The sequence below is a fragment of the Orcinus orca genome, chromosome 2 (genome assembly GCF_937001465.1).
Source record: "Orcinus orca chromosome 2, mOrcOrc1.1, whole genome shotgun sequence".
In the NCBI taxonomy this organism is placed as follows: domain Eukaryota; kingdom Metazoa; phylum Chordata; class Mammalia; order Artiodactyla; family Delphinidae; genus Orcinus; species Orcinus orca.
Genome location: NC_064560.1, coordinates 54,931,590 through 54,959,332, shown reverse-complemented (window position 1 = coordinate 54,959,332; position 27,743 = coordinate 54,931,590). Strand labels below are relative to the sequence as shown.

The window sequence follows — 27,743 nt, the reverse complement described above, 5'->3', positions numbered from 1 at the left end:
TTGAAAAGTTACATCCACACACAAAAACTGCACACAGATATTTATAGCAGCTTTATTCATAATTGCCAAAATTTGGAAGCAACCAAGATTTCATTCAGTAGAAGAATGGATAAACTGTGGTACATCCATACAATGGAATATTATTCATCACTAAAAAGTAATGAGCTATCAAGCCATGAAAAGATATGGAGGAAACATAAATGCATATTGTTAAGTAAAAGAAGCCAATCTGAAAAGGCTGCATACTGTATGATTCCAACTGTATGACATTTTGGAAAAGGTAAAACCATGGAGACAGTGAAAAGACAGTTACAGATGTCCCACTCTGGGGCAGGATGTTGATAGTGGATGAGGCTGTCCATGTGTGGGGGCTGGGGTGTATATAGGAATTCTCTGTACTTTCTGCTCAATTTTGCTGTGAGCCTAAAACTGCCCTGAAAAATAAAGTCTATTTAAAAAAACAAAAGGAAAAGCACCCACAATGTTATGTTTCAGTATGTTGTGCTTTGTTAGAAAAATTCACCTTTCCCTCACAAGATTTCTTTTGTGATTATTACGTTGTACCTCTAAGAAAGTGATCTTTTAAGTTTAAAAAAAAAAAAAACTGAATGTTTTCCCTCTAAGACAAGAAACAAAGCTAGGATGTCTGCTTTCAGTATTTCTATTCAACCTTGTCCTGGAAGTTCTCGTCCATTCAATAAGGCAAGAAAAAAATATAAGGCATCCAGATGGGAAAAAAGAAGAAAAACTGTCTTTATTTATAGACATGATCATCCTTGTAGAAGTCTTTACAAAATCTACAAAGAGCTACTAGAGCTAAGAAGTAGTTACAGTAAGATTATAGGATATTTGATCCATGTACAAAAAAAGTTAATGTGTTTCTATATACTAGCAATGAATAATTAGAAATTAAAGTTTCAAAAACAATACCATTTACAGTAGCATCAAAAAATTAGATATTTAGGGATAAGCTTGATGAAAGATGTGAAACACCTTTATGCTAAGAGAAATTAAGGAGGATCTACACAAATGGAGAGATAATGCCTTGTTCATGGATCAGAAATCTCAATATTATTAACAGGATGGGTCTCTCCAAATTGATGTATAGATTTAACACAATCAGAATCCCAGCAGATTGTTTTGTAGATATTAATTCACTATTTCTAAAATTTATATGTAAATGCAAAGGACCCAGAATGGCCAAAACAACTTTGAAGAGAAGAACAAATGAGGAGGGTTTTCACTACCTGATTTTCAGACTTATGATGTAGCTACAGTAATCAAGTAGGATGGTATTGGTGTAAAGATACACAAGCAGATCAGTGGAGGAGAGGAGAGTCCAGACATAGACTCACACATGTATGGGCAATTAATTTTTGAGAAACACCCCAAGGCGATTCCAGGAGAAAGGGATAGCCTTTTCAATAAATAGCACTGGAACAATTTGATACACATATGCAAAAAAAAAAAAGAACCCTGTTTATTGGTTTACATTGGATCATAGACCAAAATGTAAATCCTAAAACTACACATTTTCTAGATAAAGAAAACATAGGAAAAAAATCTTTGTGAGCATGAGTCAGGTAAAAATTTATCAAAACCGTAATTCATCTAAGAAAAAATTATTATATTGATTATGGTGATGGTTTCATCGGTATATACATATGTCAAAACTTATCAAATTGTATATTTTAGATGTGGACAATTACATATTGTACTTCAATAAGGCTGATCAAAGAATATTGCTGTAGAAAGGATTTAGAACACAAAAATGATTTTGGAATTTAAAAATAAAAAAGCAGAAATGAAATATTTAGTAGAAGCCTGGAAAGAAAGTTGAGGAAATCTAATAATTAGAACAACTCCAACAAAGAAATGGAAAATAGAAGCTAAAAGCTAAGAAAATTAGACTAAGCAGGAAATGGAAGTTTAAATTATAGAACTTTCAAAAATAGAGAAGAAAGAAAATGGAGGGGCAATATACCAAAGAAACAACTCAAGGAAATTTCTTGCACACAAAAGCCTGGATTTCTAGTCTGAGGGGTTTACCACTTGTCCAGCACGATGAGTGGAAACAAAGCCACACAAGACACACCAGTGAAAAGTTTTAAAACACTGGGGACAAAAAAAAGGCACTAAAGTTCCCAGAGAGAAAGAATAGGCCCACAAGGCCTAGTATTAGTCCTGTATTAGACTTCTCAGCAGCAAGGCTGAAGGTAAAGGATAAGAAAGACCTTCACAGTTCTTGTTGAAAATGATGTCTTAGAATTCTGTATCCTCAGACTCTCATCATGCTGTTACTAATGGACACTTTCAGATATGCAGTGTCCTGAATTTTAAAAAAATTGCTCATATTTTCTTTCCCAGGAAAGGGGAGATTTTTTTTTCTGTTGAAGAGTTTGGGGATGAATTTGTGATAGGTACATAAAAAAACTAAACAAATGGAAAAAAAAATTGCCTCCAGTGAAAACAAAAAATTGTATAAGAAAGAAAATTTTAATGTACCACATGCTACAGCCTCAAATAATATTTACAGTCATAATAATATAAATGCTAAATATTGATTTGTCCAAAAATTATTATACCATTCTATTAGAATGGGAAGGGAAAGAAATGTATTTTAGGGTATGGGAGTGGAGTGCGAGAGCTGAACCCTTATTGTCCATTGTCTGAAGTAAATACATTATATTTAAAATAAACAAAAATCAATACATTGGAATTTAAGCATGTGATTTACAAATACAGAGGCAAATATCAGAGGCTAAAAACATCAGAAGTAGTGGCTTCTGGGGTGTGGAAAGGAAACAGCTAACTTCATGTAAGACCTATAGAACTATATGATTTTTAAACCATGTAAATGTACAACTTTTATTAAAATTAAAAGAATAAAGACACTATAGAAGAAAGTTTCTCAGAACTGAAGAAACATAGTTATCTCCGGACTAAAAGACCCTCCAAGCTCCAAGTAGGACAGAGAATAAAAGATTCATGCCTTGATGCAGACTCAAGAGATTTCAGGACATCACACATAAAGAGAAATTCCTAAAGCTTCCAGGAGAGAAGAAGTCATCCTTGAAAGAGCAAAAATAATGCTGGCCTCAGACATCTTACCAGGAACATTGGATATTAGAAGAAGAAAAAATTCTGAAAAATATAATTTAAAACCCAGTATTCTATATGAAGAAAATTGTTATGCCTGTGAGAAAACAAAGAGTTTTAGATTTATAAGTACTCTAAAAACTGATCTCCAAAGCGCTCTTTCTGTTACTGCAGGATATATTCCAGCAAAAAACTTCAAGAAATAGTAGAATTAAGAGGCTTGGTAATCTCAAAGATCCAGCAAAGAAAAAATAAGGCAAATAAATATTCCAAGAACAAAAAGTTATGTGAGAAGCTCATGTCTGCGTCTAAATGTGAAGGAAGCAAAGTGACATGAATTTAATGATTGACCATTCGTGATTCTTGTAGTTAATGACACTGGACCCACAGAGAAGGAAATAAAATCCTACTATCCTGACTGACTTTGAAGGAACAGTATTTACTAACTCATAATAGCGTAAACAGTGTTTATTGTTTTTTAGGTTTTAAGAATCAGCTTATGGACAAAACATGAAAGAATTATGTTCATAAAATAGTATATAAAATTATCAACTCTGACAATTTAAATGTTGTCAGGGTATAGTTGAGAGAAATTAAGAGATTGTCTGAAAACAATAGAAGAAGTAAGATTAGGTGTGAGACAATGTTTCAAAGGTAGCCAACAGAAAAATTTAAATAGTAACTCTTAAAATTTAGAGGAGGGAGTAGTGTGTTAGCTAAAGCCTGTGTTTCATAGCAAAGAGTCAAGCTGAATATCAAGATAGAGCCATAGTGTGCTAAAATTAAGATGCTAACCACCAGAAAAGCCAAATGCAGAAATGGTTAAAGATGGCCCCAAAAAAAAGGATGGCAGCTTCTGGGACTGTGGGTGGGGAAGGGAACGGAGTGGGTGGCCTTTGCTTTTCATTATGTGGCCTCTTCTACCGCACGTATTCAGAAAAGCATTTTGAAATGCTTTAAATGAATAAAATAAAATAAAATGTTGATGTAGTGCAAGCCCAGACAGTTTTTCGTTTCTGTTTGTCTTTTCTGTTTTGCATTGCAAGTGCCTGACTTACTCTCTGATCGCCTAGGCATCCACTTCAAAGACGGCTGTCTCGGTAAACACACAGCCAGCCACAGGGCTGGATAGAGAGCCAGACTGCCTCCTTCACTGAGGTTCCCCGTTTTAGAGATCTTCGTTGATTTCAATAACTAACCATTTGGGCCACTTGGGTTTTTTTTTTTCCCTTCCTGCTCTTGTGTTTTAAATTCAGCAATAGTGAGCGAGCCTGTGAAACCCTAGGCCCCTCCCTCAACCCCAGTAAAAGCAGAACCCCAGCACCGAGAACTCTCTGTGTGGCTGTGTAATTTCCAGGTCCTGTAGGTAATGAACCTTTATTTTCTCCAAGTTTCCTGATGGCTGTTGCTGAAGGGTATCTTGCAGTCATAATAAGAACCACAAGGGCCCATCCATCCACAACACTGGTTATTGATAGGCGGAGACAGGCACAACACAGTTGCATTGTGAATAAATACATCCTTGTTCTGAGAACTAGATGTGAAAAAGTTGATAGTGAAAAGCAGTGTCTTAGACCATCAGGACACGAGGGTCTTCAGCATTTGTCATCCATTTGTCATCAGGCTTCAGGATGGTGGCCTTGCTGGGAGTAGGAGGGACAGTCCCTTCCTCATTAGGACTTCTGCAAAATTAAGGATAAGCTTACTGTGGACACAGGGTGTTGTTTTGATGGCTGTGTGTGTGCACGCGCGCATGGGTGTGCGCATGCGTGTGCCAGGTGGATGATAAGAAAAGTGTCCGAGTTATGAATCAAAGTGGCCGAGTGGTTTTGGTAGAATGTGATGTAGAAGACCTAAGAACAGAACAAGACTAAGTATAGAAGAAAGTCCATTATTATGACCTTTACTGATAGAGCCAACTGCCAGCTGGAACTCTCCCCCAGCCCCTCCACCCGCCGCCGCTCTGACAGATTTCTGTAGTGGCCTCTGCTCGGAGAGGGTCCCTTGCATGCTGGTCTTATGAGAGAATCATGTAAGAAAGCCCAGGTTAGTTCAGAAGACTTGGAGACCCTTTTTGCTTCCTGTTTAGCCGCCTCCTCACCCCGACAGCCACCTCTGGGTTCCAGCAGACAGACCCCAGTGAGCTGGCAGCTGACCCGCCACCTGGCAGGTGCCCACGGCCTCCTGTTCTCCCAGTTCCCTTCCCGTCTCGTTGTGGGAGGTAGTTCCTACATTGCATGACCTCTTACATGCCAAGCTAAGCCTCCAGTGGACCATGTCTAACAGCCCAGGTCACAGGCCCAGTGTCCGAAGGCCTCGGAAACGGCAGGCATGTGGGCCCAGCCCCAAGGGATCTCCCTCCTCATGTTCACCCCTACCACCCCAAGAGCCGAGGTGCATAAGGATGGCGTGGACAGCCTGGGCGACCCCTGAATTTCAGCATCAGTGAATGCTCTGACCCTTAGATCCAATCTGGTGTTCAGGGATGGTGGAATCTGTACATCGCTTACATATTTCACATGGAAAAAATCCTCACCTGGGCAAAAATGCAGGCCATCTTGCCAGCCCCTTCAGGCTATTTTCAGTGCCACTGTCTTTTCCACTAGCACTTAGACTCTTATCTTGATTGCATTTGTTCAGTTTTAACGACCACTTGGTTATCTTTGCCTTTGGGGCTGTGGGTCGGACCCTTTTGGCATCTGTGGGAAAAGCTTTGAGTGATGTATGTCTGCACGGAGGTAGTGTGCATCTCGGTCTCACTTAAAACGAGAAACCGCGTCACCTTCGTGTGAAGCTCTGAGAAGAGCAGTGTCAGGGCCGTGTTAGAGGATCTGGGGCCAAGATGGGCTATTAACGCTTGGTTGGTCTGAAAGGCTCCCAGACACCCACCCACATGGTGCATCCTGATTGCTCCTCCAGCACGAGGGATGACCCCTCACCCCACATCAGGGTTTGGTCCAGGTCCCTGGTGACGGCCAGCGGGAGCACCCCCCTTGCCTGGTGAAGCACAGGGAGGGGTCGATGTCACTGCAGATGCGCTCGGCTGGAAAAGCGTTCAAATGATGGGCTGGTGGCAAAAGTTTGACATTTCGATATCTCTTTGCCTTTTAACGTGCTCATGTGGGGACAGCCTGTACCTGCTTTTCTGCTTTAATCCATCATTTTTCTCTGGGCAAAAGCACAAAATAATACAGAATAGGAAGAATTTTGGGTCCAGCGATGGTAGGTACAGCCAGCTCTCCATGAACCTGACAACACGTAGATTAGTCAGAACATGGTTGGCTCCCTGTTCCCGTGTGTGGCAGACGTGGATGACAATTTTCATGTAATTAGAGAACAGTTCAGTAAATTACTGTATCGTAGATTCTCTTTAACCCGTGGCTCAGACAACCCTAGGACTGCTTACAGCCTTGACACCGACAGTCCAAACATTGTCATTATTCTATAGATCCCCAGAAGGGCTGGTTAATGTAGAACTGCAGTCGCTAACCCTTAACCCTGCCCCCTCTTTTGGACTAGAAGACAGTGCTGTTGACATTCCTCCTGGACTCCTCCTTGCAAAGCGCGGTGTGTGTCCCCACGGCCTCCTGCCTGGTGTCCGAGCTGCCCCACGTGCTGTGTCTCTCACCACGCCTGCCCCAGCAAAGCAGAGTTCACGGAAAAGTTCACGGGTGCCTAGTCCCATGGGGCAGAAAGGGCAACAGACACAATTCACGTTGGGTTATATATAGGCATAGGTGTCTTGCTGACGATCAGAAAAACATTTCTGGGGGGAAAATAAGTAACAAGAAAATGGAGGAAAAACAATTGAAAACTCAAGAGAGATAAGATGTGAAAGGAAATGACAAAATAGAAGAAATAGGAATTGTTTGGGAGGGGTGCCTGTGACTTGGACAATTGTCCATTTTGCTGGGGTGTCAGGGTGGGTAGTGGGAGCAGGGAAGGACCCTGGGGGGCGGGGAACGAGCACAGCAAATGGGTGCTGCGGCACTCCTGGCCTGGGCAGATCCCGCTGGGGCCAGGATGGGAGGGGGACTGGCAGGCAGAGGGGTGCTTCCCGGGTCACCCAAATACTGCCTGATACACCAGCTCGCAAAACCTCCCTGGCACGAGCCACTTCCGAGCCACCACTTCTCCCACGGATGCTGCTGCCTGAGGCCCCAAGGGTTATTACTGTAGTCTCAGATGTTTCATTTAGTCTTATCTCCCTCCCTGTCGGTGTCTTTCTTTGTTTTTATTTATTTTTACGTTATTTTAATCTGTCTAGATGCCTAATGGCCTGTATCTGAGCTCAGCAAGATACTTTGAATGGTTTGAGTAGCTTGATTCCTGGCCCCATCAGAAGGTGTTCTGAATTCTTAAACCAAAACCTTCGCCTGGCACTTCTTAAAGTATTAGTGATACCCTGCCCTCCCCAGTTCCAGCTGAAGCATTTGGTCCCCATCAAGAGTTGCCAGGTTTAGCAAAGAAAAATACAGGACAGCCAGGTAAGTTGGAATTTCAGATAAATAGCAAATCGTTTTATAAGTATATGCCAACTATTGTGTGGGATATACTTCTACTTAAAAAAATTTTTTTTCCCATTCTTTATCTGAAATTCAAATTTAATTCAGCATCTAGTATTTGTCTGGCAACCCTGCCAACTAATCCTTCAGCCATTCTAGGAAAGCACTTAACCTGCAGGCTCATACACACTAGACCCATGTAGTCCTATTTATCTCCTAGCAATCACCCATATTGTTTGTTCATGGTGTGCACATCTCTGTCTGGATGCAGACAGCGGGCTCCAGGGGAAGGGGCTGATCGCACAGCTCGCCTTTGAACAGTGGTAAGGCCACTGGAGGGGAAGATGTGGGGCACTCACCAGCTCTGCCAGAGGTGGGTGGGTGGGACTTGAGGCTCTCTACACTGAGTTCTGGAATTGGGGAGCTGGCCCTGGGAGTCAGTGTGAGCTCAGCTTCCTGAAGGGTGAAGGAGGCCCCTCCTCACCATCTCCAGCAGGTGCTGCCCCAGCTCTTCTTGAACCCCTCCCGCTCAGGAGGCTCATCACCGCATGGGAGCACAGCACCTGTGGGAACAGCAGTCCCTGTCGGTCTCCCCTTCAGCCCAAGTCCTTCATTTTCCAGCCAGGGAAAGCCTGGCTCAGGAGGGAAGGGCATTTCCCTCAAAGCAGGGTGTCCAGTGAGGCCTTCTGATCTCGAATCCTGCTCCTCTCCCAGTGAACTCTGCATTCTGTTTCCTTCCTTCCCTTCACCTTCCTTCCTTCCTTCCTTCCTTCCTTCCTTCCTTCCTTCCCTCCCTCCCTCCCTCCCTTCCTCTCTCTCTTTTTTGTTTTGCCTATTAGAAGACCATAAACAGTTGTTATTTTTTCATGTCAAAAAGGACATGTGTCCCAAAGATGTGACTAGAGGTCGTGGGAGGTTTGTGTGGACTAGTGGGGGGACCCCCAAGGGGTGGAGTGGGGCTGCTCCCCAGGTGACAGTCATGTAGTTACTGCCGCTTCGCAGCCCGTGGCCGACAAGGGGAGCACAGTGACTTGACAGGAGGATTTATTTCCACCAGCGAGAGAATGGCTTATAATTTACAGCCCACTGAGCCAGCTTCCACCACATCATTAGAGCCTTCTTTTTGTAGACAGTAATAAATTGTCTTATCACCAGTGCTGACATAACATGCTCCTTTTTAAGTACACCATAATTTTATTTTTAAGAGAATATTCATACTTGATAGCCTAGCTCATGGGCATGTGAATGCTGCCCCGGAGAGAAGACTTTTTCTTTTCTGTTTTAAAAAAGAAGGTATAATTCAATTTCCAAATACCACTGGCAGGGTGTTGCCTTCTAAACAGACATTGGGGGCAGAAAGATGTTTCTAGACCCTTGATAGACAGAGTGCCTTGTCCTTCGGTAGGGAGGCATCAAAAAGATGAAAGCAAGACACTTTGAATGGTTTGCATTGCCTTGATTCCTGGCCCCATCAGAAGGTGTTCTGAATTTTTGAACCAAAACCTTCACCCGGCACTTCATTTGTAAAGTATTAGTGATACCCTGCCCTCCCCAGTTCCAGCTGAAGCATTTGGTCCCCATGTAAAGTTGCCAGGTTTAGCAAAGAAAATTACAGGACAGCCAGGTAAGTTGGAATTTCAGATAAATAATTGGTATAAGTATATCCCAACTATTGTGTGGGATATATTTATACTGAAAAGTTTTTTCATTGTTTATCTGAAATTCAAATTCAACTGGGCATCTAGCATTCATCTGCAAGCCTACCAGCTAGTCCTGCAACTGCTCTGTGAAAATGTGCACCCTGGGCTGGTGGGCGGTGCCCGTCCTCAGATGTGGCCACGCTGCTGCCTCTGGAGGAAGGCCATGGGGTGTGGGTGCATCCTTGGGCTTTGTGTCCCAAAGGACCAGTTTTGCCCCCACCCAGGGCACTCACTTTCTTGAGTTCCTCTGACAGGGAGGTGACACAGGCAGAGAGTGGAGGCAGCTCCGGGGCTGGTGGGCACCCCACCCAGGGGTTCCCCAGCTTGGAAACCCTGGCCTCCCTCCTGGCCTCCCTGGGCCGGCTGCTTCAGATACGGCTCCTCCCTCCTCTATCTCCTCTAGGGGCAACGGTGTAGCCTGCTGACCCCGGGGGCAGTTCTGGAGGGACCCTGAGTGCCCAGGAGCACAGCCCTGGGGTGGGGATGGCAGAGATGGTCACCATCAGCCAGTGACTTCCCCAGGCCTGTCGCCCGTTTCTGCCGACCCCCAGGTGGACCAGGGGAGGGTTCTGCTTCCCCGCCCTCCAGGCCTCGCGGGCCTTGCCCGTCATCCAGGGATCTCGCTCACTGTCTGCGGGACAGGACAGGCACCTCTGGGCGTGACTTGGCTTCCTCCTCCACCTTTGTCTTGTGCCTTCACAACCACCCCTCCACCCTGACTACAACATTCACTTTTATCTGTAAAATGGGAGGAATCATAACCACTGTACGGGGCGGCTTTAAAAACAAATGAGACACAGATGTACGTGAAAGCCTGGCAGAGGCCTCAGTAAGACATGAGTGTTTCTCTTCCTTGCCCCCGCTTTGTCCTGCCTTCCTTGGCCCCCACTTCCTCCTTCCTTCCTTGCCTAGCTCCCTCCTGACGGCCCTGGGGCTGTCTGTGCGCCGCATGCTCCTTCTGTGTCTGGGATGTGGAGCATCTGTCTCCGTGGAGCGGCGCCACGGGGCTGGCCGGCCTGGAGCACATTTGTGCTCACACAGCCGCACACAAACTTCTGCAGCATGTGTTTACAGGTAGCAGTCAGATGTCTGGCCTCATAATCACACCTCTTACGTGATGCTGTCTAAGCGCAGGGCACAAGTCAGAGCACTTTATCTACCTTGACTCATTTGAGGTGAACACAAATTTTGTGCCCATTTTATCCTCAGTTGGGAAAACCTAGGCCCAGAGAGGTTAACTGACTTGCCTGAGGTCACACAGCTAGGAATGGCAGAGCTGGAATGAGAACCTAGATGGTCAGTTCAAGAATCTCTGCTCTAACCACAGTGCTCCACTGCCTCTCCTTCTCCTGCCTGGGCATCTGCTCTGTCCAGACCCTCCCCTGCCTGTTCCAGGAGACAGGACCTGAGCTCACTTCCTGCTGTGCTGTCTTGTGGTACAGCTTGTGCCCCAAGCCCTCCATGAAGTTTGGCCTGAGAGGTGCAGCATTTTGGCTGTGAGCGAGAAGGTTCCCAAGGGTGGGGACTGAGAGAACGAGGGTGACGACCTGTGACCCATGATGACTACATGCTTGGGGGGAGCACGCTGCTCCATGTTGCTGGTTTGTAATGAAAGATCACCTTACAGGATTGGGGTAAAAGGGGCTTAGGAGAAAGAAAAATAATAAGGGAATTAGCCCTGATCCAGATGAAGACAGCTAGACGCAAAATCGTATGGGTCACAGAAATATTGTTTGGTTACCAAATTTTCCACCTTTTGGAAATGACCGTATGGAACGGCAGGCTTGGTGGCGTTGTTGGTGGGACTGGACATGGTGGCCAGTGGCCTCGCACAGGGCAGAGGAGTTCCTGGGTCTCGCTCCCTGAGGAGAAAAAGTGCTGGGCTTGCTGGGGCTGCAGTTCACGCTGCTGTGTTCCCTGCTGCTAGTGCGTCTGGGTGGAGAGAAAACACAGCAGGAATGATTTTGGCTGGGTTGGGGATTTGGGAGAGTTTAGACTATAAATAGTGAGTATATAAAAAGCCTCAAGTGGATTTTTGGAAGCCCTAAATTCACCACATAGATCCAAGCAAGATAACAGTAACCATTTAGGTTTTAGTAACATCTAAATGTAACTCGGCACAGCGCCCTGCCACCCCACGCTTCTGCTGTCACCACAACCCCTGCCAGCATCTGCCAAACCAGAGACACACGTCTCAGGAGCTTTGCTGCCAGCCTGCTGGCTGCCCTTGAGGTCCTGGCCCTGCATGAATGACCTTGCCTCCTCTCCATGGAGGGGCCGTTTTAAGTCTCATCTACGGCGGAGGAAACTGAGGCCTAGCAGGCGAGGTGACCTGTCCAAAGTGACACAGCCAGCAAGCACTGGGCTGGATTCCACCCACTACCCAGAGCCCACCCCACTGCCCGCTGCCCCGCCCTGCCTGAGACCGGACTCCGGGGCCCGCACCAGGGCAATGCTGCAGGAAGCTATGTTCAGGTCAGCAGAAAATTGAAGCAGCATGTGGAAAGGAACGTGGGTGCCTTTGCGTCTTGCTTCTCGGGGCCTGTGGTCACCAGGCTTCTCTTGTCTCTAGGCCCCTTGTTTCACGTGATACACCGACTTGTCATAAAGCCCCTCTGCGCTCCTGCAGCCCCGGCTCGGCAAGCCCAACGCCTGCCCTGGTCCTAGGGCTGCTTGGCGTCGATGAGACCCGGCTCTACTGCCCTTGGCCCTGGATCTGCTGCTGCTCTTGGCCACCTACAGTCAGGTCTTCTGGTCTTGATTCTTTTAGCAAAATCATTGTCACCTGATACTGAGGGCTAGATAACCTGGATGGTGTGACATTTAGGATGACAGCAGTCATATTTATAGGAAAAACCCAGGGCTCCAATGGATTGTATTTAAACCTGTAGGATTCCCTTCACAGTCCTACCTGCCCACGTCAGACTAGCTTATCCTCCTCCAAGGTTCTGGAAGAGACTGCTGTAGGAAACCCCAGAAGGAGGTTCTAGCTTGTTTGTACAGGGAAAAGGCACCAGGTCTGAGGCTTCTTCCTACCAGGGAGGAAAGGGAGGTCCAGGGAGCCCCAAGAGCTGGAAAGCAGCTTCTGAGACTCAGCCCCCAGTCGGCACCGAGCTGGGTGTGAGAGATTCCAGAACCAGAACATAAGGCAGCACAGCCAGGTGAGCAGCTCTGCCTGGGGACAAGAGGGAGAGGGCTGGGGCAGGGGAGGGGTGCTTTTGGTGAAGGAAGGCTTCACAGAGGAGGTACCCTGCGGCAGGAGGAATTTGCATGTGGGGGCGGGGAGGGGAGAAAGGCACACCCAGGGAGGAGGTGTCGAAATCCAAGCAGCCTGGGCCTGAAGGGCTGGTCCATCTGGGAAGGTGGTTGGCCCACGATGGGGCAGGAAGAGCAAGAAAGACAGCGCCAGCTTGCTAAGGCCATGAGGGCTCTGCCTCATGGAGTTTGGTCTCCACCCTGTTGGCTGCAGACATTCACAGTGGTCTTATTAGTAGGCTCCCAAGAGCACGTGGGAACCAAGCCTCAGGTCGAGGGTGGGGTTAGAGGGGCAGTGAGCTGGAGCAGAGAGCCAGGTTGGAAGTTATCCTGACAGTCTGTGTGTGCAAGGTGAGGCCTCCGCTGGGACGGGAGCCCAGGGGGTGGGGAAGGATGGGGAGCCAGGCAGGAGCCAGGTGAGGGAACAACACTTCCATGGATGTCACAGGGAACGTTTGAGGCCAGGGTCTGGGCAGGGCAGAGGTGAGCAGGCTGGTGTTTTTAAGAGACCAGAACAGTGAGGGTGTTGAGTAAAGAGCTAAAGGTGTGGGACCCAAAGTGTGTCCTTCTGAAGATGGGAAGGGCTGCAGAGAGCCATGAGGCTTGGCTGGTCGCAACAGCGGGAGCGTCTCTCCTCTGCTTTCCACTTCTCTTGGCATTAAGTCCAAATTCTTGCCAGGGCTGGTGAAGCTGCCCCAGCCTGGCCTCGTGTCCCTTCTCAGGCCACCCTCCTTTCACTATCAATGCCCCTGCCCCTTTGTTTCTCTTCTAGCTCTCCCACCACACCACCTTCCTCCTGCCTCAGGGCCTTTGCACATGCCGACCAACTGCCAGGCGCTTTGCCTGGAGCCGGGTGATACCGGGGGGTGGGGGAGTCGGTGTTAATGTCGGGTTGCCCCTCCCTTCCCCATCTCAGCTCTTCCATCATCCATGTCACCAGTTCCCTCCACTGTAAACACTTGGTGCAGTCTCTGTTTTCCTACTTAGACCTGACTGATGTCTGCTCATCTAGGTATTTCCTGTTTATTTCTTTGAGCTCAGCTTAAAAGTCACTTCCTCCGGGAAGCTCAAACCATCCAGTTCAATGCTCTTCCAATATCTGACCAACGGGCTGTGCATGGTGGGTGTGGAGGCTGGCGTGGGTTGTAAGGGACCTCTGGGGCTGCAAGGACTTTGGTTTTGCTCTGTTTGAGCCTGGAAGGGCTCTAAGCTGGGGAGTGGCCTGTGTGACTCTGTTTCACATGATCCCCCGTGTTGAGGGCTGATTCAAGGGGCAAGGGCAGAATAGGGAGGGCATTTAGGAGACTGCTGAGTTATACCAGGGGACATGTGAGCGTGGCCTGGCCCAGGGCGGTAGCAGTGGGAGTGGTGAGAAGTACTCAGGCTCTGGATGGATTTCCAAGGTAGAAATGACCAGATTCCCTGAGAGCCTAGACTCGGGGAGGGGTCAAGGGGGCTGCAGGCTTTGGGGCTGCCCTTTACCATGATAGGAAATCTGGGGGTGGGTTAGGGGGCTGGGAAGAGCAGGAGCTCAGTTTGTGTGATGAGCCTTAGACGCAGAGGGGAGATGTCTTCAGTGTCTGGAGCTCAGGTGTGACGTCCAAGCTGGTGACACAGGTTGGGAACCATCAGCTGGTAATGGGCACCCGCAATGATGAAAATGACTGATGTCTCCGGTTGGGTGGTAGAGGTGGGTGGGCGGGGGAGAGGGAGGAAGCCCAGAACTGGGGCTTGGGGCCCTGATGCTAAGAACCAGCAGTGGAGACTGAGGAGCAGCCTCTGTGCTGGGGGGACCAGCGCGGTGGGGAGGGGTGTCCCGGAGGCCACGTGGGAAAGGCTTCAGGGATGAGTGGTCACATGCTGCAGGAAGGGCTCGGGGGACCAGGGCTGAGAACTGGCCCCTGGCCTCTAGCCACCCGGGGCAGTGGTGACAGCAAGCAGGGTGTGGCTTCAGGCAGTGAGGGGTGATCTGATTGGCATGGGTTTGAGAGCGCCAGAGAGAAACAGACACTGGGTGGAGACAACTTTTTGAGAGTTTTGTTTTCCTATAAAGGGAGGAAGAAAAATGGGAGGGTAGCTGGAGAGTTCGTTGTTATTGCTGTTTTAAAGATGCTGGAATCACAGCAGCAAAGAGAGAACTCAGCAGCTGGTGCAGGGACACCCTTGAAGAACCACATGGCGGGGCTGGGGGGGCGGCGGGCGCAGGGGGGCGCCCAGGAAGGGAGTGGGTTCCTTGGCAGGAGCGGGGCCCCCTCGGGCAGCAGGGTTGGGAGACAGAGCCCACGGGTGCAGTGGGAGAGGACGGTTTTCCCTGAGAACCTGATGAAGAAAGACGCGGGGCCTCGGGAGAGTGAGGGTGGGGACAGGGTGGGAGGTGGAGAAAGGAGCATGGGGATTTGCACGACTGCGGAGGTGTGGATGGTGCATGTCAGGGAGACGGGTGGCTGGTTCTCCATCCGCCGTCGGCTGCGGTCGCAGGTGCCGACTCAACGGAGAGCCAGGCGCAGAGTGACCCTTAGGTGAAGAGCCAGGTGACCTTCTCCAGGGCCTGGGGTGGGGGGTGAGGGAGCCTGTTTAGGGTGGGGGGCGGGGCGCTGGGAAACGTGCAGATGAGGAGAAGGATCTGGGAGAGGAAAAGATGAGTGTGCTTAATTGCCAGAGCAGGAGCCCACGGGGTGGGGGTGGGGGTGGGAGGGTTCCCTGAGGAACCAGGGAGGGGCAACCAGGGAGGGGCAGCTTGGAGGGGGCGGGGGGACAGAGGAGTGACCGACCGCGTTGCTGCCTCCGGCTGCAGCAGCCAGTTCCTCTGCTGCACCCAGCCCGGCCCCTGAGATGCACGTTCCCCATTATCTCTTTATACACTCGGGTTCCCGAGACAATGGTTGTCTAGAAAGGACTGGATTTCGAGCTCTTCTCTCCAGCTTGTGCCTCGCTCAATTTGCAGAGAGTGGGGGGGGCGGATCCCAAGTTCCTAATTTATTCTCACTTGGAAAGAGTGCTCAGGCAACGAAGCCAAAACTCATCCTGGCATCAAAGGAATGATGTCCTCACCCAGGAATAAGACGCAGATCCCGCTGCCCGTCTGCTGGGCTCGGGTAAAATGCAGTGCGATCCTGAGGGTCTGCTTGGCATGGGGGGGGGGGCTCTTCCTTCCCTCCCTCCTCCTTTGTGTTCTTCCTTTCAATAAATATGCATTTGCAGTCTGAATCTATATGAAGGTGATGGAATAGAAAGGGAGGGGAGGAGATGGTAGGCCCAGCCAGCAGCCTTCCTGGACCAGCGTCTTGCTAGCAGATCTCTGATTTTACTCAGTCTGGGGCGGTGATGTTTCCCCAGGAGGAAAACCAAGACTGATGCAAACCAACGTGGGTGACCCCGCTTACTCTGTCAATGATTTACCTGGGAGGGGGAGGGTTTGTGATCCAGTTCGGGTCAGTGGGGCCTGAGGTGAAATGGACTGGACATTGGGTGTGTTCCCCTAAGGAGATGAGACAGTCAGGAGAGGGAAGGTCGCTCCTGCCATTCCTTCCTTGGAGGCCATCTTGAGATGCCCCAGTGTGGGGCAGTTGTCTCTGTCCGTGAGGAGAAGGCCAGGCAAAGGACAGGAAGGCTATCTTGAGCCCTGCTGTCACTGAGCTGCTGAATTAACAACCCTGGATCCAGCTCTCACCAAATTCCTGTTCATGGGATAGTGAGTCATCTTTATTGTCCACGTGCCTTTTACTTGGATATTCCAGTACTTGTAACCAGAGGCATCCTAACTGCTGCGGCAAGGAGAAAGTAAACCATTGTGGTTTTCTATCACATGGGGCGCGGAGCCTCCTGGGAGCCAAGGCAAGAAGGGAAAACAGAGAAATGGCAAAGCTTTCATTCTTAGTTGGGAAGAGCTTCTGAGGGAGTTTCAGCTGTTTTGCTCCTAAATTCCTTGTTTGACACTAAATTTTTGCCTGGGAGTTTATGAAAGGAACACTGAGATACATAATTGCTAGATTCAGGATAATTGTTTTGCAGGAGAAGCAGTTTTCACAAGACTCTTAAGACAACGAGGATCTAGGTATAAAGGGAGAGTCTAACCAGAGAGGCAAAGAGTGGGTGGGAGTGGGGTGGGCAGAGAGCTGCTCCACGCACCCCCCAAGATGGTCAACCCCCCACCTCGAAAGGAGTAAAGCCCAATATGAATCAGAGCCCACACTGAGGAGATGATGAGATAAACTGGCAATAACACAGAGTGGAAGGTGGAGCAAGACGGAAAGGGAAGACCCCTGACCCACCAGAGTGAGAAGGATTTGGGGTGAAAAGACTTGGAGTCATTTGGGGGACCCCTGGTTTGTAGAAGCCCTGGGCCTGGATGCTTTCTCGGGACCGGGGGTGGGGGTGGGGTGAGGAGACGGGGTGTGTGTGGAAGGGGTAGAAGGAGGCAGTGGTCTACTCTTCTGCGGGCCCACTCTCATCACAGGCCCACTCGCTATGTGGCGTCTGTGTCAGCATCTCCTGTCCCCCAGGCTAGGGACCATGTGTGTTATCCAGGCTTGGTGTCAGGGCTGTCAGCTCTACAGAATGCGTCCTATCGGGCATCACACCTCTGAATGCTGTGTAGTCTAAACCATCCAGGTGTTCTCCTGAGAGAAGGGTAGAATTTGAAAATTCACACTAACCAGGCGATGGGAGACCTTTGCTTTGCCAAAGGAGTCAAAACAGATTTTCATTAAAAACACGGCACTTTCTGTACCTCTGCTGTAGAATGTTAATAGATGCCACAAAAAGAAACATCAGAGCCATTTGAGAGAGTCAAATAGGCATCTCTACTGCAATACGTCTTGGAGGCATTAATGCCATATTCACCAAATCCAAGACACACCCTTAAGTGGAAGATGCGTCAGGAGTTGACATATTACTGAGAAAGCAAAAGTGTCCAAGTTGGGAAGTGTCATGGGGACTCTTCCATTCATGTGCCAGTGAAAGGCTGCACCGTTGGTGCAGGAGAAGATGAGAAATAAACCCACCACCAGAGAGGGACAGCAGGGAGCCCCCTGGCCTGTCCCCTGGCCATGGTGGAGGCAGGGAGAAATGCTTGTACTGATCATTTGAACCATAAGGTGGTTCTCAGCTGGGGGTCACACCACCCATGTGGTCCCCAAGGGGTCTCAGGAGCTGTGTCCCAGACCACTGGGGGGAGCAAACACAAATCCTCTCAGGAAGAAGTCAATTTCGGTCAATTTCGGTCCAGGCCAGTGGTGATCACAAGACACTGGACTGTGAGATTTTCCCCGATTTCAGGGATGTTAAGATGTGAGGAAATGTGCAACTAGGCCTGGTGGAAGGACAGGACATTTATGTGCCCGTGAACCCCACAGAGGGACAGAGTGTGCAGCCTTGCCCATCTTACCCCACTGGACGCTCCTGGTGCCCGGCGGCAGCAGTGGTCACCGGTATCACCATTTGCGCAGCGTGTACTTGGTGCCAGGCTGGGCAAGGGGCTTGGCCCCTGTCAGCTTTGACTGGCTCCACAGATCCCCTGCATCGGCACAGCATCATTACTGCCATTTTGGCAGAGGATACTGGAATAGCTTTGCCCGGGGTTGCACACAAGTGGCAGGGAAGCTCTGCTGAGTGCGTGCTTTTCTCCCACATCCTGAAGGTGGTGCCCATCAGACGTTCTTTGAGGGATGCCACCCCAACCTAAACCTACCGAACCTAGCACACTTCCGAAGTTTTAGAAAACTTCCCTTCAGAAGTTTTAGAAAATGCTAATACAAAGATGTGATATTTATGCTAGTATCTTCCCAAATCAGACAAGAGGAGGTGGCATCACTGGGAAGATGTTACTGAATTACAGTGTGTTCTCATGCCCACCATTGATCCCTTCACAGCAAGTACAGGATTACACAGCTGGGGCCAAGGGGTGCCCAGTGCTGCCCGGACCACTTGATAGCAGAAGACTTCACATAGCCACTTGGGGTGTGTTGAAACAGAATTTGATCCAGAAATTGCCTCCTTCCGAAGTGGTTAAGATTCCACGCTTCCAGTGCAGGGTGTGTGGGTTCTATCACTGGTCAGGGAACTAAGATCCCACATGCCGTGTAGTGTGACCAAAAAATAATTTTAAAAAATAATAATAAAATTTAAAAAAAAAACCGAAAAATTTCCTGGCTCCAGTCACCTTTGTGGTCTATGTCCTGTCCATCTGCAGGCCTGCTGACCTCAGACTAGGGAAGCAGCAGGCCCCCCACCCCTGTTCCTACAGAGCTGTGTGGCCCTCAAGGGCCATCTGGAGAGCTGGAGCTGGAGTGAGTGGTAAACCCCCTCCCTACAGGAAGACGAGGCAGGTCTTATTGCAGATCCAGTCACAGTGCAAAGGGCTGGTCCTTCTGGGATCAAGCTGTCCTGTCACCTTGTAAATCAATGAGCAACCCACAGCAGGTGCTTTAAGATGTTCATTTTGGGAAGCTGGGCTCCCGACAAAATTGAAGCCAAGATATTGTCTGGGCACATCCACAGTAAATGTAAAGTTTACCCCAAATGAGCAGATCTATTAATAAAATAAATTCGGATCCCTCCAAATAAAAATTCAGATGCATTTTAGTCTCCTCTCAGTTCAGTGGGCTGAATCCCTTAATCTACTAAATTATTATGGAAAAACCCTTATCTCTATCTGTCAAAATCACTGCTGCTTTGGCAGTATCCTCTGGGGACACATGAGCCGCTTCATAATAACTTAGACTATGTGCATTGTAGCCGTAGCTTGAAGAGGGTCACGTACTTGAAGGAGTACAACACAAGGTCCAGGACAGGGTCGAGGGACAGTCTGGCCAACAGGGGCCAGAAAGGTGACAAGTGTATTGCTGGTAAGTGACAGAGGGAGGCCTTTAATCCAGTGTCCCTCCTCTGTGGGCAGCCAGGGTGGCATTGGGAAGAGACAGGCTGTGGGTTCTGGGTACTGTTTCTGCCCTGTCAGGGCAGTGCGATTTCCCGCAGGGCAGCCCAGCCTGTGCTAGGGCCTCTGTCTCTCACATGGGCAGGGTGAGGCCATCTGCAGGAGGGAAACTCAGGGCCTGCATTCTGCATCGTGGGCTGAGCCCACTTGGCCAGGGGAGGAAAGGGAGGGCAAACTGCATTTGTGCAGAAAAGGGAAGAAAGTGTGGGAATTCAGTCCCCAGGTTCCAGAGGGGCCCCTGGCAGGAGCACTTGTGAACAAGAATTTGGCTGGTCCCTGTTCTCCCACCTCCACTGGGGTGACTCACGCCAGCAGAAAGGATGAATCATGTGGGTTATGAAACCGAAGGGCTCCTGAGAGGGAGGCTGGAAAGGACCCGGGGAAGCCATCGGCATGGGTCCTGCTCTGTCCCCACCTGCTCCTGCCCCTCGTCACCGACCTTCCACCTGCCACGCCACAGTCTCGCACAGTGAGCTCTCTACAGCAGCCCGAAGGCAAGGGGCTGCTCCTGGAGACAGACCATCAGGGCACGATTCCCTTCCCACCTCAAGGCCTTCCTGGCCTAGTTTTTGTTTCTTCACCAGCCGGTAGTAATCAGGGTAATAAAGGCTTGCTTTCCACATGTGGCCAGTTGGGACCAACACCCCTTGGGAGGAATGGGAGAAGAGATCCTGCCATTCACCTGTTGCAGGTGTGAACATTTCTGCAGCTCTCCAGGTGCACCAAATAAGTCTCTGTTGGATTCTAGGCTGCTCCAGGCAGCAGGGGCCAAGATGATTCCACTTACTTTCCCACTGATTGGTCCCAGGTCAGCGGGAGCTTTTAAGAGTCTACACAGCTAGTGATCACCTACCATGCGGCAGGCTCTGCGCTCATATAAACATTTATCAACATCCGATTGCAAGGCCAGCGCTCATGTCATGCCCTAAACAGCCCCACGGGGTAGATAACTACTGTCACCCGCTATCACAGGTGGAGCCCTGTGCTCAGAAAGGACAGCAACTTGCCCAGGATCACACAGCTAGGAACTGGACAGCTCGGGATCCACAGCACCGTCTACCCCCCAGTGGGCTGCAACCTGGGGGCTGTCCCCCGAGGTTCCTCCCGAAGCCAGCTAATCTGCCAAACGTCTTTGCCCCCCTCACCAAGCCCCTTCCATCAGGCCTAGCTCTGAACGGGCCCTGACCTGTCTTTCCTTGTGGCTTCTTGCCCCAGAATCCAGGACCTAGGGCGAGCCGCTTGTCTCACGCAGGGACGAGCAAGAGCAAGGCCTCGCACGCAGGTCAAAACACCATCAGGCAAATGAGGCCCCCAGGCTGCCCTACCAGAGGGGGGCGCCGGCCCCCAGCCCGCCAGGCTGGGAACGGGACTCACCTGAGACGACCCGGGCCCTCCCGGACGCCAGTGGAACGCGTGTCCCGAGGGTCCCCGAAGTCTGCGGGAAGTTCCAGGCGGGAGCTTCGCCCCGGGCTCGCGAAGGTGGGGTGCGGGCCGCTGAGCGCGGGCCAGGGCGCCGCCGGGCCGCGCGGGCGGGAACGCGCGGCGGCCGTCCCCTCCTCCCTCGCTCCCGCCCGCAGCGGCGGCGGCGGCGCTTCTCCGGCGCGGAGCGGCTTTAAAAGGCGGCACCCCACCCCCTGGCGCACTCGCCGCTCGGGCGCCGAGCGAGCCTGCCGTTGCCATGCCTCCGCGCGCGCCGCCCGCGCCAGGGCCCCGGCCGCCGCCCCGGGCCCCCGCCGCCGCCTGGGACGCGGACACCGACACGGACACGGCCGGCGCCGGCGGGCCCGGGCTCCGGCCGCTCGCGCCGCGCCCCTGGCGCTGGCTGCTGCTGCTCGCGCTGCCCGCCGCCTGCTCCGCGCCGCCGCCGCCGCGCCCCGTCTACACCAACCACTGGGCGGTGCAAGTGCTGGGCGGCCCGGCCGCCGCGGACCGCGTGGCCGCGGCGCACGGCTACCTCAACTTGGGCCAGGTGAGTGCGACCGGCCCGCGCGCCCGAAACTTTCCCGGCCTCCGGCGGGCGCGGCGCGAGGGGCCGCCCTGCAGGGAGTCGCCTGGGAGCGCGGCGCGCGGGGCCCTCGGCGGGGACGCCGGGGCAGGCCCGGCGCTACGGGGTCAGCGCCCCGGGTGCGGGCACCTGCCTAGCCGCGCGGGAGGAGAGCCCGTGGCGGGAGCCGTCCTCCGTGTCCCCCGAGCTTGTCCCGCCGCCGACCCCGGCCTCTCCGCGCCGGGCCCTCTGACCTCGACGGGCTGCGCGGGGCTCAGGAACCTGTGCGCGGGGCTCAGGAACTTGTGCGCGCGCCGGAGGGGCAGGCGGCTGCGGGGGTGACGTGCGCTCCCTAGGTGTCCGCGACTCCCGGAGGGAGGGCGGCTGGTGCCTGCGCCCGGGAGGCGCGGGACCGGGCAGTCGCGTCGAGGGTCGGAGGCTGCGGTCCCGCGTTTGAAACCCCTCCAGGCTTCTGGCGGCGACGGCGGGGGTGGAGGGAGTTGGCTTTGTTTCTGGGCCTCCGCGCGGGGTTCTGATGGTAGTTTTCTGCGGACCAGATGTATGATCTTAGGCAAGTCACTTCCCGTCTTCTCCATCTGTCCGGACAGTGACAGTGCGTACGTGCGCAGTGGTTGCGACGATCCTGTGTTTTCTGGCCGCAGGGCACCTGCCGGGTCTGACCCTGGCCGGGGAGCCAGGCGTCCTCCCGTGGCCTCGCCCTCAGGACTGCTGTCAGTTAGCAAGAGGGGACAAACTCCGGGCACAGAGGCTGCATAACTCCAAAGGACCTCGGTGGCAGGTCCCTTTTTCCAGCTCCAACCCTGCAGGGTGGCAGTGGGGCAGGTTGATCCTGATTTATGGCGGGGGGAGGGGCCGCAGCAGGCTCAAATGTGCGGTCCTACCAGTGGATCTCTCTGTGCAGTGAACAAGTCTCCTACAAACTACACACTTAGAGGATCAAATGGAGTGACAGGGACGCGCGCGCTCATAACTCAAGCCCTACTGCCAAGTGGCGTTAAATTTAGTTTCATCGTTATCCGTGACAGAAGCCAGCAAAGTGTGGTGCGGCCCTAATGTAAATGACATCTCTTTGCATCCCGAGTCTAGTCCAGATGCTGCTAATGTGAGATGTGCCACCTTTGGGAAAAGTGGATTCTACCTGTTTCAGCTGTACTTCACACCGCAGGTTAGAGTGTGTCTGAAAGAACCCATCACATCCTTTGTATATCTTTTTTTGTTGTATTTTGACCACTCAAGTCTGTCCAAACATCCTGTGATTTAAGATTTGCCTTTGGGTAGCACTGGCTTCAATTCTCCCTGTGGTTCCTAAGTCTCCCTGGTTCACGGTCCAGACTGAAGAAGGGGCTCCTCAGGGTCCATCCGGCGCCTTGCTTTCCCTGTTGGCTTAGGGCCCCAGCTCCTGCTAAACTTGGCTGCTCTGCCCAGATGGTCCAGCAATTTGTCTTCCGCTAGAAGTGACTCTTAAATGGCGTGGTAAATTACAAATTACAAAGTGCCTGGGTTTCTGGCTCTTATAATTAAATGAGCAGAGGGGAACTGAAGTTGAGTGGAGAGCTCCTGGACATTGCAGGAGAGAGGCATCGTGACTCCCCCTCATGACTCCTGTCCTTGGGGATCAGAAATGCCAGTCCCCTGGCCACGCCCGATCTTTGAAACAACTTCTGTCTGACTCACTTGAGTTGCTTGTGCATGAAGTCCGCTGTCCTCACTTTGCCTGTGGGAGAGAAGTTTGCTCAGGGTGTGCACCCCTCCACCCGGGACCTTCTGGGGGAGCGTTTCAGGGTCTCCCCACTTGGTCCAGGGCAGCCAGGGTGGACTGCACACAACGTGGTCGCTCAGCCTGGTGGGCGTGCTTCTGGGGCTGCCACTGGAGGCACTCTCAAACGGAGGGGCTGGTTGGTTTGGGGTACGAGCTGTGTCAGGCGAGTGTGTGTGTGTGCGCGCGCGTCCACGCACGCTTGCAGTTACTCAAAGAGGGCCTGTTATTCTTTATTCCCAAACCCGCTTTCCTGCCCACCTCCCCCAAGTGCATTGCTAATGTGGAAAAGGCCTGGAGCACTCCACCTTCTGCCTATTCACTAAGAACTCTTTAAAAACCTTATTTGTCTTTTTCAGCCAGGAGAATTTGTGACTCATAAATAAGATGTAGATATTATTAGCTTTGATTTATGGGTGAGTGAACTGCGGTGAAGCATGGGCTGGAAGCTGTTTGTGTTCACACAATAAGAGTGTGTCACCTCCAACAGTTGTGATTCGTCCACTTCGTCTCCTGCTATGTTCTCTGGTCCCGGGTCTCCTTTGGGCGACTCTTTCCCCCAACCCTTCATGGGCAGTTAGTGTTATGCCCGGTACCTGCCCTGACTCTTTTTCTCCCAAGTCTTTGCTGCGCTCAAGTTCTGGCTTGATTGCTTTACTTTCTTTCTTTCATACAACTGATAACCTGATTCTGTTTATTTTATGTGGTGCAAAGGTAAATTAGACCAATGGTTTTTCATCTTTCTTGAATCGTGGGTCCTTTTCAGAGTCTGATAAAGGCTCTGGATCCGCTCCATTTAAAAATATGCATCATCAGGAACAAGACAAATGAGCCTCTTTTGGCCCTGGGGGCCCCAGATAATGCAACACAATTTACAAAAAAAGGAATAAAAATTGGGAAGAGTCAAATGTCACTCTTGACAGATGACAAAATTAGCCACAAGGATAATCCGAGAGAACCTGGAGACCAACTAATGAGAGAGTTGAGTGGGTGCTTGATCAACAGGAGCTGCCCGACAGTGGCCACAGCTGCAAAGATGAGAGGAATTATAATTCCCTGCAGCATAGGCACTGTTAGAGACTTAGGAATAAATCTTAGAGTAGCGCGAGACTTGCGTGGAGAAGATTACAAAACATTTAAAGAAGCATTAGGAGAAAGAAGGCCTGAATGATGGAGAGACAGATTATGTTCTTGATGGGAGGGCTGACTGTCACAGGTCCCCTGAATTAACATGTAAATTGAGTGTCGTCTAGTTGTGATACCGATAGGTTTTGTTTTCTTTTTAAGCCAGGTATGAGCTATTTATTTATTTTTGATTTTGACAGTTTGGGAATTTTTATCTTTTAATAGTGGAATTTGACATATTGACATTTACTGTTCAAACCATGTGGTATTCATTTTTTTTAACAAAGTATTTTTTTAATTAAAAAATTATTTTAACATCTTTATTGGAGTATAATTGCTTTACAATGATGTGTTAGTTTTCTGCTTTGTAACAAAGTGAATCAGCTATACATATACATATATCCCCATATCTTCTCCCTCTTGCATCTCCCTGCCATCCTCCCTATCCCACACCTCTAGGGGTCACAAAGCACCGAGCTGATCTCCCTGTGCTATGCGGCTGCTTCCCACTAGCTATCTGTTTTACATTTGGTAGTGTATATATGTCCATGCCACTCTCTCACTTCGTCCCAGCTTACCCTTCCCCCTCCCCGTGTCCTCAAGTCCATTTTCTATGTCTGCATCTTTGTTCCTGTCCTGTCCCTAGGTTCATCAGAACCATCTTCTGTTTTAGATTCCATATATATGTGTTAGCATCTGGTATTTGTTTTTCTCTTTCTGACTTACTTCACTCGTATGACAGACTCCAGGTCCATCCACCTCACTACAAATAACTCAATTTCATTTCTTTTTATGGCTGAGTAATATTCCATTGTATATATGTGCCACATCTTTTTTCTCCATTCATCTGAAGATATATAGATTGCCAACAAACACATGAAAGGATGCTCAACGTCACTAATCATTAGAGAAATGCAAATCAAAACTGCAATGAGGTATCACCTCACACCAGTCAGAAGGCCATCATCAAAAAATCTGCAAACAATAAATGCTGGAGAGGGTGTGGAGAAAAGGGAACCCTCTTGCACTGTTGGTGGGAATGTAAATTGATACAGCTACTATGGAGAACAGTATGGAGGTTCCTTAAAAAACTAAAAATAGAACTACCGTATGACCCAGCAATCCCACTACTGGGCATATACCCTGAGAAAACCATAATTCAAAAAGAATCATGTACCACAATGCTCACTGCAGCTCTGCTTCTGATAGCCAGGACATGGAAGCAACCTAAGTGCTGATAGGTTTTGATATGGAGTATGAAATCACACAAAGGAAGAGTAGGGTCTTGGAATACCAGAGACAACTCTGAGAAGGGAGATGGGCAGCGTCTCTGCCACCATAAGCCTTGGTGATCACAGCAGCTCCGCCTTGGCCCAGTGATGGTCTGGTCCATTGGTGGAGTTGACTCCAACCCAGGCATATGTGGGAGCTTGTATGTAAGCAGAAGAGGCTCATGTGGATGGGAAGTCTGGGCAGTTCAGTAAACGGCGCTGAGAGGGCCGACTCTGCAGGGAAGGGCAGCCAGACCCTCACCTCACACTCCATAACAACAAACTCCAGATGGAATGAGAGCCTGAATGTGTAACTGCCATGGAAGGCCTTTATGACATAGGGAAAGGAAAGGATTCCTTTTTTTAAAAAAAACTTATTTTACTGAATTATAGTTGATATTCAGTGTTGTGTTAATTTCTGCTCTACAGCAGAGTGATTCACTTATATATACATTCTTTTTCATACTCTTTTCCCTTATGGTTTATCCCAGGAGATTGGTTATAGTTCACTGTGCTATACAGCAAGACCTTGTCGTTTATCCATCCTATGTATAATCGTTTGCCTCTGCTAACCCCAAACTCCCAATCCATCCCTCCCCCACCTCCCGCCTCCTTGGCAACCACCAGTCTGTTTTCTATGTCTGTGAGTCTGTTTCTGTTTCGTAGATAAGTTCATTTGTGTCATATTTTAGATTCTACATATAAGTGATATCATATGGTATTTGTCTTTCTCTTTCTGACTTACTTAGTATGATAATCTCTAGGTCCATCCCTGTTGCTGCAAGCGGCATTACTTCATTCTTGTTTTATGGCTGAGTAATATTCCATTGTATATATGTACCACATCTTCTTTATCCATTCTTTTGTTGATGGACATTTAGGTTGTTTCTGTGTCTTGGCTATTGTGAATAGTGCTGCTACGAATATAGGGGTGCATGTATCTTTTTGAATTAGAGTTTTGTCCAGATGAATGCCCAGGAGTGGGATTGCTGGATCATATGGTAGTTCTATTTTTAGTTTTTTGAGGAACCTCCATACTGTTCTCCATACTGGCTGTACCAATTTACATTCCCACCAACAGCGTAGGAGGGTTGAGAAAGGAAAAGATTTCTTAAACAAGATGCGAAAAGATCAAATAAAAAAGGGAAGAGATTGATCCATTAAAAGTTCTGTATAATAAAGGCTTCATAACAGTTGAAAAGCAAATAAGAGAGTAGGAAAAGTATTTATAACATATAACAGATTAATGCCTAGATTATTTAAAAAGTTATAAATCAATAAGAAAAAGGATAAATGCCAGGTAGAAAAACGGGGAGGCATATGAATAGGGAATTGAATGAAAAGGAAACCCGGATGAGAAAAGATGCCCAGCCTCCCCGGGAGCTGTTGGGGCAATGCACCTTCAGGCAGTAATCCCATTTCACACCTATCTGATTGGCAGACTGCGAACGTGTTAGTATGAAGTGTTGCCAAGGCTGTAGAGGAGCTGGAACTTTCAGATGCTGCTGACAGAGTGGAAATGGGGACAACTACTTGGAGAGTAATCTGGGGTCAGGTCACATCAGCAAGTCCACATCTCAGCTTTGTCATAAGAAACTCTTGCACACGTGCACCGGGAGACTTGTACCAGAATGAACACAGGGGCATTTTTAAACGAAGGGAAACACAACCTAAATATCCATCAGCAGAAGAATGGAGAGACGTATCGAAATAGCCACACCATGGGGTACTCAACAATACTTAGACATGAGTGAGCTAGGCATGTATCTACACAGATAAATGTCAGAAATGATGTTGAGTGAAAGAGGCAAGTTGCCGATGTACCATGTAATAGTATTTATGTAAACTTAAAAAAACACTGAGCCATTCTGTAATATTTATGAATGTTTACACATGTAGTAAAAGTATAGAAGCTTGGGCTGGAAGGATCCACAGCAAATTCTAGTTAGTAGTAGAATTTCAAACTTCATCTGCAGTGTTCTAATTCTTAATGCACTTTGTAGACATATATGTAATATATGCACTTGTAGGGACTTCCCTGGTGGCACAGTGGTTAAAAATCTGTCTGCCAACGTGAGGGACAAGGGTTGGAG

General features: G+C 49.6%; 2 protein-coding genes and 1 long non-coding RNA gene across 10 annotated transcripts in view; 2 read left to right on the top strand and 1 right to left on the bottom strand.

Annotated features, from left to right (window-relative positions):
- Positions 1-27,743, top strand: part of TM2D3 (TM2 domain containing 3) — a 337,824-nt gene that overhangs the window by 133,376 nt on the left and 176,705 nt on the right. The gene's annotated exons all lie outside the window — the stretch shown is intronic.
- LOC125963433 (uncharacterized) lies at positions 37-20,478 on the bottom strand. The gene is made up of 2 exons (XR_007475419.1): positions 5,636-20,478; positions 37-4,781 (listed from the first exon to the last, which is right to left on the bottom strand). It is a non-coding gene; the product is annotated as an uncharacterized LOC125963433 (long non-coding RNA).
- The window catches only part of PCSK6 (proprotein convertase subtilisin/kexin type 6), a 190,858-nt gene continuing 183,698 nt past the window's right edge, over positions 20,584-27,743 (top strand). For 3 of the 8 annotated variants that reach the window (XM_033403043.2, XM_033403045.2, XM_033403044.2), the window contains exon 1: positions 20,861-21,462. In XM_033403043.2, the coding sequence (XP_033258934.1) occupies positions 21,172-21,462 (291 nt within the window). In that variant the 5' untranslated portion in view covers positions 20,861-21,171. Of the gene's footprint in view, positions 21,463-27,743 lie in introns of all 8 variants that reach the window. The other 5 variants (XM_049705669.1, XM_033403040.2, XM_033403042.2 and 2 more) reach the window with 5 other exon arrangements.